At 55.8% G+C, this 18,076-nt stretch overlaps 1 protein-coding gene and 1 long non-coding RNA gene across 9 annotated transcripts in view; one reads left to right on the forward strand and one right to left on the reverse strand.

Annotated features, from left to right (window-relative positions):
• The window catches only part of Dhrs3 (dehydrogenase/reductase 3), a 33,209-nt gene extending 30,011 nt beyond the window's left edge, over window positions 1–3,198 (forward strand). For 3 of the 5 annotated variants that reach the window (XM_048783581.1, XM_048783579.1, XM_048783580.1), the window contains one exon: window positions 885–1,144. In XM_048783581.1, coding sequence (XP_048639538.1) covers window positions 885–999 — 115 coding nt within the window. In that variant the 3' untranslated portion in view covers window positions 1,000–1,144. Of the gene's footprint in view, window positions 1–884; window positions 1,145–2,677 lie in introns of those variants that run through there. The other 2 variants (XM_015501358.2, XM_048783578.1) reach the window with 1 other exon arrangement.
• LOC107155482 lies at window positions 207–16,765 on the reverse strand. 4 transcript variants are annotated; one of them, XR_007340750.1, is made up of 5 exons: window positions 16,113–16,759; window positions 8,336–13,485; window positions 6,980–7,180; window positions 4,779–4,859; window positions 3,273–4,438 (listed from the first exon to the last, which is right to left on the reverse strand). It is a non-coding gene; the product is annotated as an uncharacterized LOC107155482 (long non-coding RNA). The 4 variants fall into 4 exon arrangements; XR_007340749.1 differs by lacking the exons at window positions 3,273–4,438; window positions 4,779–4,859 and adding an exon at window positions 207–747; XR_007340748.1 differs by having other exon boundaries at window positions 3,273–4,570; window positions 4,779–7,180; window positions 16,113–16,765.
• Window positions 16,766–18,076: the final 1,311 nt, after the last annotated feature.

An 18,076-nucleotide genomic window follows, 5' to 3' on the forward strand; every position in this document is an offset into this window, starting at 1 on the left:
CGGGGAGGAGCCCCCGGTCAGCGTCATGCCAGACATTCCCCGGTGGGGAAGCAGCAGGCAGGACAATGTGACCGATGAGTCATGTCTGCCGTGGGCACGAGAATGAGGGGTCGGGGCACCTGCGCCACAAGGTACGAGCCCCACCACAGGCAGCGGTCCTCGGGCCCCTGTAGTCTTGAAGAATTACTGAGGAAGCCAGGGAGCCCTCGTTTATCAGCTGTATTTATCACATTTACTGTTAGCGATTAAAAATGAGAAAAATGTTCTAACATTTACACATTTGCTCCTATTTCCCATACTTACTTATTTGCTTATCAACAGTAATAACAGTAAAGCACGGTGGCACTCGCCTGTAATCCCAGCTATCTGGGAGGCTGAGGCAGGAGGGTCACAAGTTTGAGGCCAGCCTGGGCAACTCAGTGAGACTCTGTCCCAAAGTAAAACATGAAAAGCGCCAGGGAGGCCGCTGGGTGGTAGAGCAGTGGCCCAGCACGCAGGAGGCCCTGGGTCCCATCCCGGGCACCATTAAGTAACCATGACAGAACTGAGTGAGTGGCGATGACCAGCTTACTGCACTGACATGCCGTGTTTTCATGACGAGGAGTTACATATTCCCCAAAACAAAGTGACTGTAGTCGGGAGAAACGTCATTTTACATTTTCATGAATCTTTCATCATTTAATTGGAGACAACTGGATTCTTGTGTCTGCCGGCGTCACGCAGCCTCTGGGAGACGCCACTGTAGACCTGTGAAAGGGTGACAGTGATAAAGGCTGGTGGTATCTCAGTACGACCATAAAACAGTCTGAACTTGCAGACCCCTGGGAGGATCGCGGGTACCCCAAGGGCTCCTGGACTGCACTTTGAGAACCACTGTTCTACAGATCCCAGACCAGGCCCAGCCCTCAGAAGTCGGAGCTAAGGAGGAACACAGGTGTCACGAGGCCAAGGCTCAGGAGCGTCACACTGATGGTCTCAGGGATTCACCACAGTAGCTGAGGTGGCAGCTTCATTCAGGAGATGGTCCTCCAGAATCTGCTCCGTGTCGCATTCCCCTAGAACTTTCCAGACCTTGTGCAGCAAACCCTTGCCACCCCAGTCCCACACTGAAGGGGCCACTGCAGCTGGCCACCTCAGCAGTGCTCATGGCTCTTGGGTGCAGGGAGAGCTTTGTCCCTGGAGCCTCAGGACTCCAGCCCCCGCCCTGCCTGACGGACCCTCCCACCTGGAGGCCTCTTCAGGAACGAAGACCCCTGTGCCGGGCTGGCTCCTGCTATGACGTCACCTCCCCAGAAAGCCAGCCTCCCAGCCACTGTGACACAGTGACCACTGAAACCCGAAAACAGGGGACAGTGCCAACCAGTTCTTTCTCCTCCAAGCTCAAAGCTTCTTTGGAGGCCCAGAGTGGAGAGGGGACGGGGTCAGCTGGACACACTCCATTCTGACCTCTGGTCCAGGGGGCCCCTTGGCTACTTCAGGGATCCCCTTTAAGGGCAGGGGCACAGGCCCTCACTGAGGCCAGGCTGGCACTCTGCACCTCAGGGAACCTCAGAAGTCTGCTGGAACATTCTATAGAAAAGTTAGTTTGCTACATCATCTAAACCCCAGCTGACATTTCCTGTCCTATCCCCCACTACCTCCCCACAGGAAGCAGAGGCCACTCCCCCTCCCCAATCTCTGCAAGGGACCCCCTCCTCACCTTCCCTGAGAGAAGTCTTTAAAGACTTCTTTAAAGACTTTAAAGACTTCCTCACCTGCCACCACCCCCTGGAAGTTAGTTCTGAGTTGTTCTGCCCAGAAAGGAGCTTTCCTGTCTTGCACGTGGAATGGGCCAGGGCCCTTCAATCCGACTCATCAGACAGGGGGTCCTCTCTGTGCAGGCCAGGGCCAGGGGCAGGGAGTCAGATATGAAATATCACCGTAAAAGCACCCATGTGACAGGCAGGCACGATGACCCCAGGACTCTGGGTTGCACCCAAGAAAAGCCTGTAGGTGAGTCTGGGACACTTCCCTGGAGGACATGACACCCAAACTGGAGCTCACTCCTCAGCCCCACAGTGTAGATCCTTGCTGAAGGAGAGAGCCACCGAACACCTCTGGCCCCGCTGCCCTCCCGGGCTGTTTGGTTGCTATAACTGAAAACCACAGACTAGGTTACTTATAAGGAAGAGAGGTTTATTCACTCTCAGTTCAAGAGCACAGGGCTGGCCTGCTGGGCCTCTAGAGATGGTGCTGCTGTCCCACAGCATGGCACCACGTGGTGAGTCAGCAAGCTGCCTCTATGACAAAGCCACCGCCAGACCACCCATGACACCTGAGTGGAACAGTCCACTCGTGAGGGCAGAGCGCCCTCAAGGTCACCCCCCAACTCCACCAACGATGGCCACATTGCAGCGTGGGTTTTGGAGGGGACCAGCACATTCACACCACAGTAGATGCCACGAATGTGGCGCAGTGAAGCTGATCCTGTGGCCACCCTTCACCTTGTGGAGAGCGGCTCACCCACTTGTGTGAAAGCCCTTCCCCGGGTGAACGCGGTGGTCACAGGGGAAGCTGGCCTGTGCTTGGGAAAGGGGATATGAGTGCTTCTAGGAATACCATTCTACCACTCTTGTTTGATGTGGCCACCAGTGACCCCCCTGCTGACCATCTTCCTTTCTTCCTCCCTGCTCCCCAGCATACTCCCACAGGCTGCACTGGAGGAGATCCACAGATTCTCAGGAACCTACACCTGCATGAACACCTTCAAGGGGCGGACATAGAGGCAGGAGGAAGAGACATGCTCAAGGAGCCACGGAGCCTGCAGGGGCCATAGAACCTGGGCACACACCCATGCGCCTGCCTGTTGGTACATTTCTGCTGGGTGAGCAGGGCTGCTTCTGTCCCCAGGGAAGACTATGGCAGCCCCCCAGGTCAGCCCCAGGACCTTTGCACAGGACTGATGGGTATAACTCTGACCCCCATGGGGAGCCAAGAAACCAGCTAGCAGCTGCCTTGTCATTTCTACATTTCTGATTCTGTAGAGTTCATTGTTAAATTGCTTCTCAAGTCTAACCAGCCTCAGCAGTGTGCATAGACTATTTCTGGGAGGGTCTGTCCCTAGATGCTCTACCTTTCCCTCCAAAACCCACTCATCCTCAGCTTGCGCAAACTGGTTGAACAGCTGGAATGAAAAATAAAGAGAGATGGCTTTTGCAAGTTCCCTTGTTCACATCCTTGGTGGGCAGTTGGGAGGGAGCCAGCCCCAACCACAAAACCCTATCCTTTGAGAGAACTGGCCAGCTCAGGGCCCCCAGCTGCCAGGAGGAGAGAAGTGGACAAAGACCAGGAGAGGAAATGGAGCCCAGACCTGAGGGCAGAGGGAAGTGCCTGGTTCCTTGCCAGAGCCCTTCCCAACACCAGTGGTTCCCTTGCCTGACCACCAAGAACCAGACTGCAGAGAGCGGGCCACAGCTGGGGCTGCCCTCCATCCTGTGCCAGCAGCACCAGGCCATCAACTTGGGAGAGAAGAACCTGTCTTCACCAACACCTGCTGTCTACATGGCACGTGGGTGGAGCGGAGAGGGGAACACTGCTGAGAAGCCCAAACTCTGAAGACCTCCAGTCCTGATGTCAATCATCTGGTCAAGAAGGGACCATGGGTCACTGGAAAAAAAACTTAGTGATAGATCACTGCAATAAGGCCAGTGCTATGGGACAGCAAGGACCCCACACCACATTTGATTGCAGGAAAAGTGAAGTCTGGGGCTGCAGAAGGTATTGGTCTCGGGCTCAGTCATGGGGGGAAAGTTATAGCCAAAAAGAGGTGGCGAGGGTCGCCCTATGGATCTCTGGCGGCTGTCCCTCCCAGCCCCCATGCAGCAAGCTCACCAACCCAACCCTGGCTAGCAGGGGAGGCCAACAATGTCATCTCACAGAAGCAGCCTCTGTCCACAGAGCTGCTGCGGGTGGGTGGCAGGGAGCAGGCGGGGGTTCCCCAGGGACGCAGCAGAAGGTCACGGCCTCTGACTCAGGGAGGCGCTTCCTCCCGGGGTGCATACAAACCTCAGGCCGAGCCCTCCCAACTGCCATTAGAAGATCCCACCCTCAGCGGGCAGGAGGGTCACTCTGGTCTGCGAGCAGAAATTGATTCTCTCTACCATTTTTAAGCACTAAACGTGGCCGCCGCCGGGCGCGACAGTTGCACTGTTAGTCATCACGCCCCCCACCCAGGCGCCGAAGACCCCGGGCCGGCTCTCGGCGACGGCTGCGCACACGACCCCAATCTCCACGCGAGCTTCAGTTGAGGGTCGCTGCCTCTCCGGCCAGGTGGCTCCAGCTCCGCGCTGTGTCGCCTTTGCCCCGGGCTCAGGCGCCACAAGGGCTTCCTTCCATCAAGGACGGAGCGTCCAGGCGCAGCTCAGCGCCCCTCGCCAGCTGCCACTGGCTCTTCAATTTTCTGCCCGGAAACAACTCGCGTCACTTCAGCTCGCGTCTCATTGGCCACATAGAGGTCATGTGATCCAGCCCGCGCGGGGTGCAGCAGGAAATGCCGTCCCCCCGGTGCTGGGGCGGGCACGGAAGATGATGTCTGGGGTAAAGGTTAAAGTATAGGCCGGGATGGAGGGAAGCCGAGGCAGGGACGTGGTGGCCCTTGGGAGCACAGGCCAGGTTCTCCGCTCACAGCACCCCTGGGGAAGGGGGCCAGGAAGCCCATGACAAAGGGGAGAAAAGACCCCGCTTGCCAGGGCCCAGGGTCTGAACCCAGCGTTGCCTGACCCGCGAGCCCCTCTCCTTACCCTGGCATCAGATGGCACCCATCCCGGACCCTTCCATCAGCTTCCTTTTGGTTCTTGAGGACATGTGTCACCAAAGTCTGCCTTGGGTGTCAAGGGGGTCCTTCTGGAATGTTCACAACTACCTGACATCCCCCCTCCCCCCACCCCGCATGGCTGGACAACATGGGTGTGTCCCCAGGGCAGGTGCCTGTCATTGGCCGGCCCAGGAGCCAGGTTGGGGGCGGGCACATCTTGGTGGGCAGAGACAGACAGGAGGACCAGCTGGGGATCTGTGTGCTGAGTCCTGATTTTTCGGACCTTCCTTGAGCAGAGTGGATAGATTCCTGTGCTCATGGTCTGGCTCCAGGCCACCCTTTTGGAAAGCATTCAACTCCTGAGGTTTCCATGAAATTGCATTTGGCCTGCAGGCCAGGAATGCAGCAAGGATCCCTGGGGAGTGACTGCATGCTGGGAGGGAGGGAGGCCCAGCCAGCCCTCCCCAGGGCCACGGAGCACAAGTCACTGTCTTGGCTGTGGTGGGAGCTCTCAGTTTCCCAGAGCCGGGGGGCTTCCTCTGAAGGCAGGACAGAGCCTGGTCTCGCCCCTCCCCTCCTCCAATCTGCCAAGAGCTTTCAGTCTTTTTTCTGGATCTTTTCCCAGAGGAACCAAGGAGAAAAGCCTTGGGCAGATTCCCAGGAGGCCAAATTCTGGTCCCTCCCAGGGAAAGTTTGGCGGCTTGGAGAGCCAATTCTGTCCCTGTGTCGGGCAAGCGGAGGAGCATGACAAGCGCCAAACCTCCAAGGGACAGGACAGGGCTGCCAACCCTACAAAGAAGACTTAGGTCCTGGGAAGTGACCGAGTTGCCATGCTTGAGGTTCTTCCCCAAACCAAAAGAGAACCAGATTGGGGGTGGGCGCCAAGCCCAGGGAGGCACCAGACCTAAGCCCTATCCTGGCCCCATTTCAGGGGACCAGGCTATCTGGCCTGGCAAGTGATCAGGAATTGAGTCCTGTGGCCACCACCCAGCTCCTGGGGACCAGAATACTTTGAGAAACTGATTCTCCTCAGGCCAAACTAATGTTCTAGAGTGATAGAAATCTCCTGGGCTGACTGCGTGGCTCAGCCCTTACCCCACTCCTTCCTGTGCCCCAGCCCAGGGCTCTGTCTGGTGGAGAAGCCAGTCCTTGCCCTTGGGAATGTTCTAATTGGGTGGGGGATAAAGAAAGGAGCCAGATCACCTACAGAGGAGTCATCTGCCCAAGTCCTAAGCGAACTGTTCTAAATGGCAAGGGGACCGTCTCAGGAGAGGAGAGACCCACACTCCTACCATAACCTTCAGGGGGACTCCTCCGCTGTTCAGGAGGGGCTTTCAGTGGAAGCAGAGGTTGATGACACCCTGGATGTCTGTACTTATGAAGAGAACTTCTATATACAGGCGGCCTGGACACCGGGAAAAGCCAGGAGGCAACACAGGAGGAAGGGCTGGGGCAGCTCCAGGGCACCCCCATCCTGCTGGGCTGCTTTTGAGGGGGGCTGTGAGGCAGTGATTTGATTTATAAATGTTCATTAATATCCATCTCTTCATAAATGGACAGCTGCCCACTATAGTTCCTCCTGAATCTGGGACCACTGTCCCTCATATGCAGGGTCCAGGCTCCTGCCACCTCTCACAGACTGTTGAGGTCCCCAGGCTCCTGGTAGATGTGATGCCCAGATGCCCATTCCGAGTGCCCAGGCTTCCCACACCTGCCAGGCGGCAGCGAGACTCCTCCAGCAGTGGGAAGCCCTGAGATTTGGGAGCAGAATCTTGACTCTGGAGTCCCACTGGCCTGAGCTCCCCTCTGGGCTCTGCCACCTCCATTGTGTGACATCGCCCTTCCTCCCCTACAGAGTGGGGTCTCTGTTCAGACCCCTGCCTCTTAGGCCCAGGGTCACTCTCCAGTGCTAATCATACCTAAGAGGCTCTGTGAACTCAAGGGGGTGACATGATGCTGGTGGCCCCATAGCTGATAGACAGGACCCGAGGACTCCTCAGGACACCTGGTCAACGTCTTGACCTGGCGTGTGATGGCAGCAAGTCACTGCGTGCCTGGCTCCCTGTGGTCGTGGTGGGATAAAGCTGTGACTCAGAAGACCCCTGCAGGGTGGTGGGCACAAGGGTGAAGGGAGATCCCTAGGGAGGGCAGGGCAAACCCCCAAGGGACAGGTCAGGGCATGCCAACCCGACAAAGAAGACTCAGGTCCTCGGAAGTGACCCAGTTGCATGCTTGAGGGTCTCCAGGGCAGAGCAGGCTGTCCCCCAGGGCAGAGCAGGCTGTCCCCCAGGGCAGAGCAGGCAATGCAGTATATCTGTAGGACATTTCTCTGGCATCTCCCACCATCCTTGGCTCTGGGCAGCCCTTGGTGCTCAGATCCCCCAGTGGCTTGGAAAGAAGAAACAAAGAAGTCCCCTGGAAGGTACTGCCCAAAGTGGCAATGACACCTTGCTAGGAAGATGTGTCCCCTAGGGCTGACATCAGGCACTGGGAGGAGAGTCCACAAGGAGGAAAAACTACTGGCGGCAACGCCGGCCCAGGGTGGGTTGGCCTGACTCAGAGGCCAGCCAGTGCAACCTGGGGGTGGAGGTTGTTGGGACCCCGCCCCCTGACCCCCACCAGGGATGTTGCAGACACTACTGAGGATAACAAAAAGCACTTTGAAAGTAAATTGTCCTTTACATGGAGGCCAGGCCACCTGCCCAGGTGCCGAGCCCCTGGGGGCATATGACAGAACAGAATGTGCAGGGTCCCGAGCACAGAGGCCAGGTCTCCGAACCTTTCTGCACGGTCAGCCCCCAGCCACAGTAATGCGGGCTGCCTTCCCACTGGGCACACCCTGGGCTCTGGCCCCAGAGGCTCTTCGCACATTCTGTTCTGTCCCCTCTCTTGGACCTTGGTCTCTGTCTCCTTCTCAGATATCAGCTCCTGGCAGCTTCCCATCTGGCCACAGTGGCACTGGGTTGATCTGTCTCAGGCTGTTGTTTATTTCATTCATCAACCATCATCGTTATTACTGTTGTGTCCACGATGGCTTTATGGAGCTGCAATTCACACACTGCACAAGTCAGCCATTGAAGCTCCAAATCCTACCTATTTAGGAGACTGAGGCAGGAGAGGCACATGTTTGAGGCCAGCCTAGGTAACTTAGCAAGACCCTGTCTCAAAACAAAAAAAAAAAGCTGGTTGTGGTGGAGCACACTTGTAATCCCAGTGGCTCAGGAGGCTGAAGCAAGAGGATGGAAAGTTTGAGGCCAGCCTCAGCAACTTAGTGAGGCATTAAGCAACTCAGTGAAACCCTGTCTCAGAATAAAAAAATTAAAAGACCTGTGGCTGTGGCTCAGTGGTGAAGTGCCCCTGGGTATAGTCCCTGGTACCAAACAGATAAAAGCAAAGTAAAGGGGCTGGGCTGGGGCTCAGTGGTAAAGGGCCTCTAAGTTCAATCCCCAGTACTAAAAAAGACGGTGCGGTCCAATGGTGTGTAAGACATTATTCAGAGTTGTGCAACCAACATCCCAACCAATCCAAGAGCATTTTCATTACCTTAAAAAGCAATTCTGTAGCCGTTACCAGTCCTCCTCCATTTCCCCCAGCTCTCTCAGTCCCTGGCAACCAGCTACTTCCTGTCTCTACACATTTTCCTGTTCTTTCACAGCAATGCCATCAGTGGCACGTGATCTGCAGGGTTGGGCTTCTTCCCCTGAGCATAAGGCCTTCCAGGTTCATCCGGGTCATAGTTGCATCAGGACATCCTCCTTCGGTGGCTGAACAGTCTCGCAGTGTCTGGACAGACGGCAGTTGTTCATCCATTTACCATCCTTGATGGTGTTGGGGGCCATGTCACTGACTTGCTTGCTTACTCCGTCTGGCTCTTTCTGCCCCTCTGGACCAGACACTGCGTGAAGTGAGAAGTTGTCCACTTCTGCCCAGCTCCTGGCAGAGTGCTGGCTGCGCTAGACACTGGGTAAACATCTGTTGTCTGATGGACACAGACGCTTCCTCAGAGGCAGCCCACGTGGAGGCTTCCAGGACGCCCCTTCCTCCTGCCGCCTTCCCTTAAGCTTCCCGATGGGCCTGCGCTGCTACACCTTCCAGGCTCCACACGGGCCTTCTCTAAACCACAGGCTGTTGACACTGGGGACAGGAGCATTCTCTGTGGCGGGGGCCGTCGTGGGCACTGAGGGTGTCTGGCTTCCCTGGTCTTTACTCACTAGTTGCCCTTCCCAGCTCTGACTACCAAAAAATGTGTTCCTGGACATTTCCAAATGTCCCCGAGGAGCAAAACTGCCCCTCAGGGGCCTCTGGTCTGCATGCATTTCCCCAACTCTTCCTTGCAAGAGTAGCTGAGGCCCAAAGGGCTGTGGTGGCCCGGCCCTGGGAGGCCAGCAGCAGAACCCCAGGATGTGAACCTTCTGTCCCAAGGCTGGACCTTCAACCCCCAACGGGGAGCAGGAATCCAGAAGCCCCCGCTCCCAGGCTGTGCCTGTAACGTTGTGAGATTTTTTTCTCTCTCTGAGAACTCCTCCGTGCCTCCCTCTGGCTGAGTTACCCAAGTTCTGCAGGATTTTCCAGCCAGCCCCCCACCACACCCCCAAACCCTTATCATTCCTTTCATTTTTCAACACTCACAAGGCAAAGGAAATAAGCACGTGGTGGGAGACACAGCCAGGTCTGTTCCTTGGGCTGCTGCTGTGATGTAACTGGATCCTGCTTGGGGAGGTCACATGTGGCTTGGGCAGAGCCCCAGCCTGAGGCCTGGCTCTGGGCGTGTGGGCTCCTACAGCCCTGGCATGCGGAGGAGTGCGCTATGCAGCTAAATATCCCTCAACACCACCCTGGCTCCCCGGGGCAATTGTGCTGGGGCTGGGCTGGCTCCCTGGCTGGCCGGCCTTGCTTGCTGTCCACCGAGGGAAGCCGAGTGGCCCCTCCAGCTGCTGCCACGGGGCGCGCGGAGAAGCAAAGAGTCTGGGGTTTGGAGCCAGGCTCTCTGGGAACTTGAGCTTGATTTTAACCTGATCTTGACTTCCCTCAGCCTCAACTTCCTCCTCTGTGGGATGGGACCAATAGCTCTGTCCCCCAGAGTGGCTTTGAAAACCTAGGGAGTAAGTCACATAGTGAACTAACACGGGTGGGTTTGGTGCCAGTAAACACCTAGTAAGACATTAATAAATCATACTTATTTTATAATCACAGTACTCAATCCCTGTGTGTGAGTAAGGTATATGTATTAGTAGTGAAAATCTAACCTGCTCTAGGAGGCTGAGCTGGAAGCAGGTAAAAGGATCTCCCCAGGATTATTTTATAGGGGTGCTGGTGGAGCCGGATTTGAACCCCAGAGTGGAGCTGCACACTCCTGACTTTCAATCCCTGAGTTTTGTGGCTTCTTGAATGAGAAGCCTGAGATGTAAGAGTGTGGTTCTGGCACTTGTCGTGATTCATCGAGATCTTTATCCGGCCCCACCTGGTCTCTTCCTGGCATAGCCATGTCAACACTGCTGTCAGATTCCAATACCTCTGAGCCCAGTCACTTCTGAGCTGGGAGGAAGAGGTCAATGACTTCTTTGGTACCTACCATGATTTGGATCGTAAATGGCTTTGTGCTAATGGCTTGATCTCAGTCCTTGGTGCTACTGGGAGGTGGTGGAACTTGTAGGAGGTGGGGCCTAGTGAGAGGCAGTTAGGTCATTGGGGGCATGTTCTTGAAGGGGAGATTGGGACACCAGCCCCTTCCTCTTTCTGTCTGCTTCCCAGCCACACGAGGCAAGCTGCCCACCGCCCACGGTGACATTCTGCCAGGCCCAAAACCAATTGCCTGAAACTAAGCCAAAAATCACCCTCTCTTTTTTTATAATTTTCTCAGGTATTTTATCAGAGCAACAGAAATTTGACTAACAGCGTCCCAGCCTTCCTCAGGCAGGCACACTTTCCCCCCTTTCTTTTCTTGGGCAGATTGTCCCCCTACCTCCAATAATTCCTGGAGCACCTGAAATGTGCCCAGTGCTCTGCCAGGTGCATGGAAGGACACTTATCAAGTGTGAGGAGGCAGGATTGCAGAAAGCAGCCTTGAGTCGGCTGTTCCTTGTCCCCAGAAGATGCAGCTGCTTCACCCTGAGGGTATAAGGGGCTGGTGGGTTTCTTTGTCCCAATCCCCAAAGACACTGACTCTCCCTGAAGTTTCTGGAAAGGATATAGGAAGTGCTAAACCACTGCTGCTGCTGCCATTGCCACTGGACCCCAGGGGAGTCTTTCCTCCAGATACCACCTCACTGGGGCAAATCCCCCACTTCTCAGCTTTGCTTGATGCTGAGGCTTGGGCAACATCTTTTTTTTTTTTTTTTTACTTGTAGTTGGACACAATACCTTTATTTTATTTATTTATTTTTATGTGGTGCTGAGGATCAAACCCAGCGCCTCGCACGTGCTAGGCGAGTGCTCTACCGCTGAGCCGCAGCCCCAGCCCGTGGGCAACATCTTGATCATGCCAATAGCTCCGCAGTCTGGGGCAAGGAGGGCAAACATGGAGCCGCTTGTCTAGCCCTTGAAGTCAGAAGTTCCTCTGGAAACATCCCTAGCCTCCCACTAAAGCCATGACCAGCATCTGGGCCCCCGAGACACTGGTAGACTCCCAGAGTGATTGCTGGTGCTCCTCACGATGTTTCTTGCTAGGCCCAAAGGGAGGAATTCATTGATTCACACAACTAGAAGGCCCAGTGGTGACTGGCTTCAGTATGGCTGGATCCAGGAGCACACAGTATTTCCAGGACCTGAACCCGGATCCAGTTTCTCTGCCCTTCATTTTGGCATCCTTGGGGCTGGCTTCCTTCTCAGCATCTTGCTCCAGTGATGGCAAGCTGGCTGCTAGTCTCACACCCCAGAGAAGACTCCTCACCCAGCGTTGGTTCTGATTGGTTACAGCTGGCCGGGGTTGAGAGCCACGTCCAGGCATAAACCAATCACAACGACAGAGGAACGCAGTGGTCTAATTGGCCAAACCTGAGCCTTGTGGTCTGTCCTGGCAGCCAAAGAGGAAACCAGCCCACAGAGACGCAGGGACAGAGCGCTGGGGAGGGGTGGCCTGAAAGCCCAGTGTCAGGGAAGGTGAAAAGATGCCAGGTAGCAGGAACAGCATCTGTCAGCAGAATGACCACTGCCGGACGCCCTGGCTTGCCGCGGGCCTTCCTGAGTGACAGTTGGCTGATGCCTGACGGGCAACCCTGACTTCCTGGGGCTTGGTCCTCTCCTGACTGACAGTTGGCCAGGGTAGTGACAGGCAGTTGGCAGCCCTCCTCCTGATCACTGGCCCCTCCTGACTGGCAGTTGGCAGGCTCCTGGTGGGCACTTGGCAGTGTGGGCTTGGCAGCTGAGCAGGCCTCTCTGGCAGTCCATCACGGGCTGTCTGAGGTAGGGCTGGGAGACCTCTCGGGGTTGCCACCATCCGGCCCTGCGTCTGCCCCTCCTGGCAGGAACGGGAACAGCCTCCCCATTCACCCCAACTGCAAGAAGTGGTGCCTGGCGGCCTCTGCTGATGCTAAAGGCCTCTTGTTCCCATGTTGTAGCAGGAGGCCTTCCCAGCAGGAGCAGGAGGCCACGTGGGGCCCAGTCCCCCCAAGTGGAGGGATTTGGTAAGTGCTAGATGGGTCCCTGGTTTTCCTGCCTCATGAAGTAATCATCAGACGGGACGTGCTAGTGGGGAGTAGACAGGCCTCCAGAGGAGAGGTGTGGAGCCGAGACCAGGTGAGGCAGGAGGCCGTCCTCTCCCCCGGGAACTGGCCACCGTGTCATGGCAGACTCACCCAGCAGAAGGGCCGCAGGCCTCCCTGTGGGGCTGGGGGCCCATTTGGGTGGAGAGAGAAAGCAGGACTCGGGAAGTGGCCGCCACACAGACCCAGCCCCTAAGAGTGGGGCAGAACCTTAGGGGCTGGCTACTGAGTCAGGGCAACCCTGCTGGGCTGGGGCCTGGGCGAGATGGAGCAGGTCTCATGACCCTTCTATGCCCTGTCTGTCCTCACCCCCAGGCTGCCCCCTCCACTGGCCACTCCCTGGGGCCGGTCAGTTTTTCCCCTCCATCTTTTAGGGCTGTCCCCTCCTGCCTCAGCTGGTCTTCTCAACAGTGGTCTCTGCCTCCACAGTATCCCACATCACGGCTCCCCCACCATGCAGCCAGGGAGACCTTTCCGGAACATACATCTTCCCCCGCCACTCTGCTTAGAGCTGTTGATGGCTGTCCATTGTCCGTGAGGTACATCCCACTGCTCCTCAGCAAGATCTGGTCCCGTCAATGAGGTCCCATCAATGAAGTCCTGTCACTGGATGGAGCTCCAGATGGAAGGAACGTCAAGTCCTTGGATAAGTATCAAAAGGAAACTTTAATTCTCATCAACAAATGGAAAGATGGAGTCCTTCCTTAGACATAAAAGCATGAGCCCACAGAGGTGTGTGCTCAAAGATGCCTATTACCGCATTGCTTGTGATGTGTTGGGAAAAAACTGGAAACTATGCTCATTTCCTTCAAGTAGCAGCTGGATTATGGCAGACATTCAAATAATGAAACACAATGTAGCCACCAAAATGAACAGCCTCCTGCCACCGGGGACGTGGGCAGCTCTGCAAACATACATCAAGCAAAAGGGTCCAGACACAAAACCTTCCTTCCTCATGCCATTCATGCAGAGTTCAAAACAGATGCGATGAATCTGTGGAGACAGAGGAACCCTAGTGATGATCTTTTGAGCTGATGAGACTGGGGAAGAGAATTTAGGGGCAGGAGACGATGGGTGCACGGTGACCTCACATGTTCAGCCGTGCAGCATTGATGGAGCTGTGCACTTGGGATTCTGAGTAAGTCCTATCTCATTACAAAAGTAAGCAAGTGGGGCTGGGGTGCTGGCTCAGTGGTGGAGCGCTTGCCTAGCTCATGTGAGGCACTGGGTTTGATCCTCAGCACCACATAAAAATAAATAAATAAAGGTATTGTGTCATCTACAACTAAAAAAAAAAAAAAGTAAGCAAGTGAAAATTGTCCTGGTTCAGCCCAAGGCAATGGCAGTGGCTACTCCCAGCTACTCAGGAGGCTGAGACAGGAGGATCTCAAGTTCAAGGCCAGCCTCAGTTATTTAGTGAGGCCCTAATCAACTCATCAAGACCCCGTCTCAAAATTTTTAAAAAGGAACAGGGATGTGGTTTAGTGGTAGAGCATCCCTGGGTTAAATCCCTGGTACCAAAAAAAAAAAAATAAAAATAAAAAAATCCTGGATCACCCAGAGCAGGCAGGTCATGCAGCTATTAAAAAGAATTATTCCGGCCTTGACCTGGGGCTCCTGGCACTGCATCCCTGGAGACGAGCAAGCACCGTGAGACCCACGACTGTCAAAACAGCCTCTTCCTGACCACACGTGCCCTGGTTTCCACGCTGTCGGGAGGCAGTGGAGGAAGTCATCTGGAACTCGCAGGGGTGAGGCTGGGGACAGGACGATGCATGCTCTGTGGATCTTTGTTTCCACTGGTCGCTGGGACGTGTGACCTCTGCAGTTGCCAAGAAGGGACTTCAGCAGAGGATGGAAAGTGAGAGTGGAAGTGCATCCAGTGGCTGAGAGTGCGGCCTTGGGGTCACGGTGACCCGGGTTGCTCTGTCACCAGCAACTCTCCTCGGCCAGGAGACAGGGTTGCTGCTGGACGTTGGGAAATCACGGGTGCCAGGAGCTCTGCCCGCCAGCAGTGGGTGGACACTGCCAAGGGACAGTCCTCTCCCTCCACCTCTACATCCCACAGAATGAGTCAGGAAAAGGGGGACCAGGACGAGGACTGTCTGTGGGGATCGGCCCCTGAGCAGTGAAGGACCGACAGAAGGGCCAGGGAAGCTGGCTGGCCACCCCTCCGCCACCGCTGGCCCCTGTGTCCAGCTCCTGCCTGAGGCCGTGATGACAGATGGCCGAGGCAAGGTCCCTGCCTCGAGCCAGCTGTGTACTTGGGAGGGCGGGCGGGACGCCTGGCCTTTGGGGGCCCAGACCTCGCCCGCAGCCCGCAGCCGGCTTTATTTTGGTTACTAAAGATGGGAAGAAGGTTCAGGTCATAAATAACCGCTGGCCGGGCCGCCGGCCTCTCCCCCAGGCGCCCTTGGCCCAGGCCTCTCAAGGCCAGCGTGTCCCCAGCCTGGCCGCGCGGGCGGCAGGAGACGGGTGGCAGCCGGGGCGCCCAGCGGGGAGGCGGGGGGAGCGGAGAGGGGTCTCGGGCCTGGGTTCAGAGCAAGGTTAGCCAAATAGTGGGTGAATTAGCGGTGAAACAGACAGCTGCCCTGGCGCTGAACTTTTCACCCAGCTAACCTGCTCCTCACCCACTCTCAGGTGGCGCGCTGGTGGCTCCCGCCCCAGGCTGTCACCTCTCAGGGGGATTGTCACCTGCCTCTTTCCCAGCCCCCGCCACTGCCAGCCCAGGTGAGAGTCTGGGATGAGGGGCTGGGGACAGTCTCTGAGAGGAAGGCCCAGGGAGGAGCTGCGGCCACCTCAGCTGGAATCATAGGACCTTGACCAGCGCAGGGACCCACTGGGCAGGAGGCCACCACCCTGCCTCCCTCCCCCGCCCAGTGTCTCACCTGGGTGGATCACATGTCCTGGTGAGCCCTGGCTTCCACCCTTGTCAGCCGCAGGGGTCCCCGTCCTGTCTGGAGCTGGCCCTGGAGGCTTGAGGTGCCCCCAAGCATGGCCCCCAGCCAGCCCTGCTTCTCCTTGCTCATTTCCTGAGCCACCCCCAGGGGTCATCTTCTGAGAGCAAGGGAAGAGGTGTCTGTAGCAAAGTGGATCCCAAGGTCCTCAAGCCTCGGCTACAGCCCCAATCTCTTGTCACCGTAGGTTTGTCTCCACTCATTGAGCCTGGAGGGAAATGGCCCCTCAGGCCATCTAGTCATAGAGTGTGTGCTAGAGGAGGGCACCTGGAATAGGTGACCTCAGGGGAGGGGCGGCCTCCCGGGAAGGAAAAAGGGTCTGCAGAAGAGCTGGAGGAGTCCCTGGGCCCAGCCGCCAGCTCCCCTCCTGCCATCTTGTCCACTGGAGGTGCCCAACCTGAACCCACAGTGGTGTTCAAGAAGATGCACAACCAAACACATAGGTGACCCAGACAGGAGCAAAGGTGTGACCAAGGTGGGCACAGCAGGACACACTGGAGCACCAGAGTGGCCTGGCGTCCATTCACCACAGCCAGAGTGAGCAGGGCACCTGGCTCTGCAGACACGAGGGGTGCCAGACCAGGCGTTGGGATCATGGAGGGAAGGGAGACAGAGGCAGGGGTCCAGGACGGACACGCACACGGCCAGCCGCAGGGCACATACCAAACAGTGGCAGAGATGCAACAGGGTCATCAGAGCAGGACTCTGTCTGCTGTGGTCAGCAAAGGCCTCTTGGAAGAGGTGACCTTTGAGCTGAGGCCCTAATGACAAGGAGCGGAGTGGTGCTAGACAAGGTAGAGAGCTGGGCGTGGCCACAGGCACAAGACTGAGGGGCGGCAGCAGAAGCCAGGAAGTGGGCAGGGACCAGGCCAGGGTCATGAGCTCAGACTTGCCCTTGACCCTCTTGGCACTGATCCTCCTGTTGTCTGCTTGGCACCATCCTGACAGGGGCACCCCTCGCCCTGCCAACCACAGGGAAGGCGAAGAAATGATGAGCCCTGCAGGAGGGTGGGGGACGGTCAGCATCCCCTGTACCTTGCCCTCCATGTTAACTGGGTGCCTGACTTTAAGCCCTGCAGCCTCTGTTTGGGCCTTTGAAATGGGAACTCAACACTGACCTTCCCCCCAGACTGGGGAAGGGCAGCAGAGGGTGGAGGAGGAAGAAGGGGCCTGCAGCTGGGGAAGACAGAGGAGCATTTGGCTCCTTCTGCTGCCACAGACATTCACATGGGGCCAGCAGCCCATGGGGAAATGAAAACCTGAAGCCGTGTCCCCACTGATGCCTGGAGGTTTCTTCTGTCCCCAGGGAGGCAGGCAGTATAGACAGCCTGAGGTCTCCCCCAATGCCCCCTCACCTCTGGCACTCCTGATTTCTGTGACTGGCCTCTGTGACGCTGTTCGCTTCTCCATGGGACCCAAAACCATCTTTCCCACTGAACAAAAGTATGGAGTTTCAGGTCACATAATGTCAAGAACTTGGCCCCTTGAGTTGCATTTCCTGAGTGGGACCGGGCTACACAGACCTGTCACTCCCTCTGCCAGGTCCTGCGGGGTCAGAAGCCTTCTGGCCTGTGGACAGGGTCCTGTAGGGATGGACACTGTGGTCATCCCCAGAGTGGAAGGGGTAAGCACTGGCTCTCCTTCAGCGACGTCCCTGATTGTAGGGAATCTTCCTGGGATTCCACAAACCCTCGGCTTTCTTTTATTTCCTCATGTGCACCCAGCTCTCTGCTTCCTGACAATAAATGTATGTACATATTAGTTATTTTTTTAAGATTAAAATAAGGTTGAAGTGCACTGAAGTCTGGTGGACATCTGTGCACCACAGAAATGCTTTGTTCAGAACGAAGGAAGGGACATGGGGGAGACCGACTGCCCCGTGATCCACCACCCGTGTGACATTTCAGCAAGAGCTGACTACTTCAAAAACGGGTCACTGTGGTCATCAGGAAAGCAGGTTCTCTGAAGCTGGGCCTGTCAACTGTGGGATTTCCCCCTGGGACCGTGACCTTTCTGCTTCCTGCCTTTCCCACAGTTCCTGGGCCAGGGGCTTCCCAGAACAGATGGTCCATCCATGGACTCATTGTTTAAAAATATTTATCCAGTATTATTAAAAAGATGGTGTCGTGACGAGAAAGAAAAGATGGGGGGAAAAAATTGGGTATTCACCAACTCCTAGAGCAAGTGCCACTGTCCTATCTGCATCTGGATGGGATCCTGAGCTGACCACTCAGCTTAGAGCAGACAGATCTGTACCTAGCTGCCATTTCTAAACTTAATTTTACAATTTATATTTCCTTATCACTATTTAAAAAATATTTTTAGTTGTAGAAGGACACATACCTTTATTTTATTTATTTATTTTTATGTGGTGCTGAGGATCAACCCAGTGCCCCACACGTGCGAGGCAAGCACTCTGCCACTGAGCCCCAGCCCCAGCCCTACTTAACACTATTAAGTCAACATTATCTTCAGAGTTATCCTTGCTTTTAAGGTCATTTTGGTGGCTTTACACTACTTCTTTGTATGTTTTTACCATATTTTTGGAAAGTTCTTTCCTTAGCAAGTGTTTAGGCTATAGTCTTATTTTGTTTTTCATTGACAATAAAGCCACCAGGCATATTTTA

The sequence above is a fragment of the Marmota marmota genome, unplaced genomic scaffold (assembly GCF_001458135.2).
Source record: "Marmota marmota marmota unplaced genomic scaffold, marMar, whole genome shotgun sequence".
Lineage (NCBI taxonomy): Eukaryota > Metazoa > Chordata > Mammalia > Rodentia > Sciuridae > Marmota > Marmota marmota.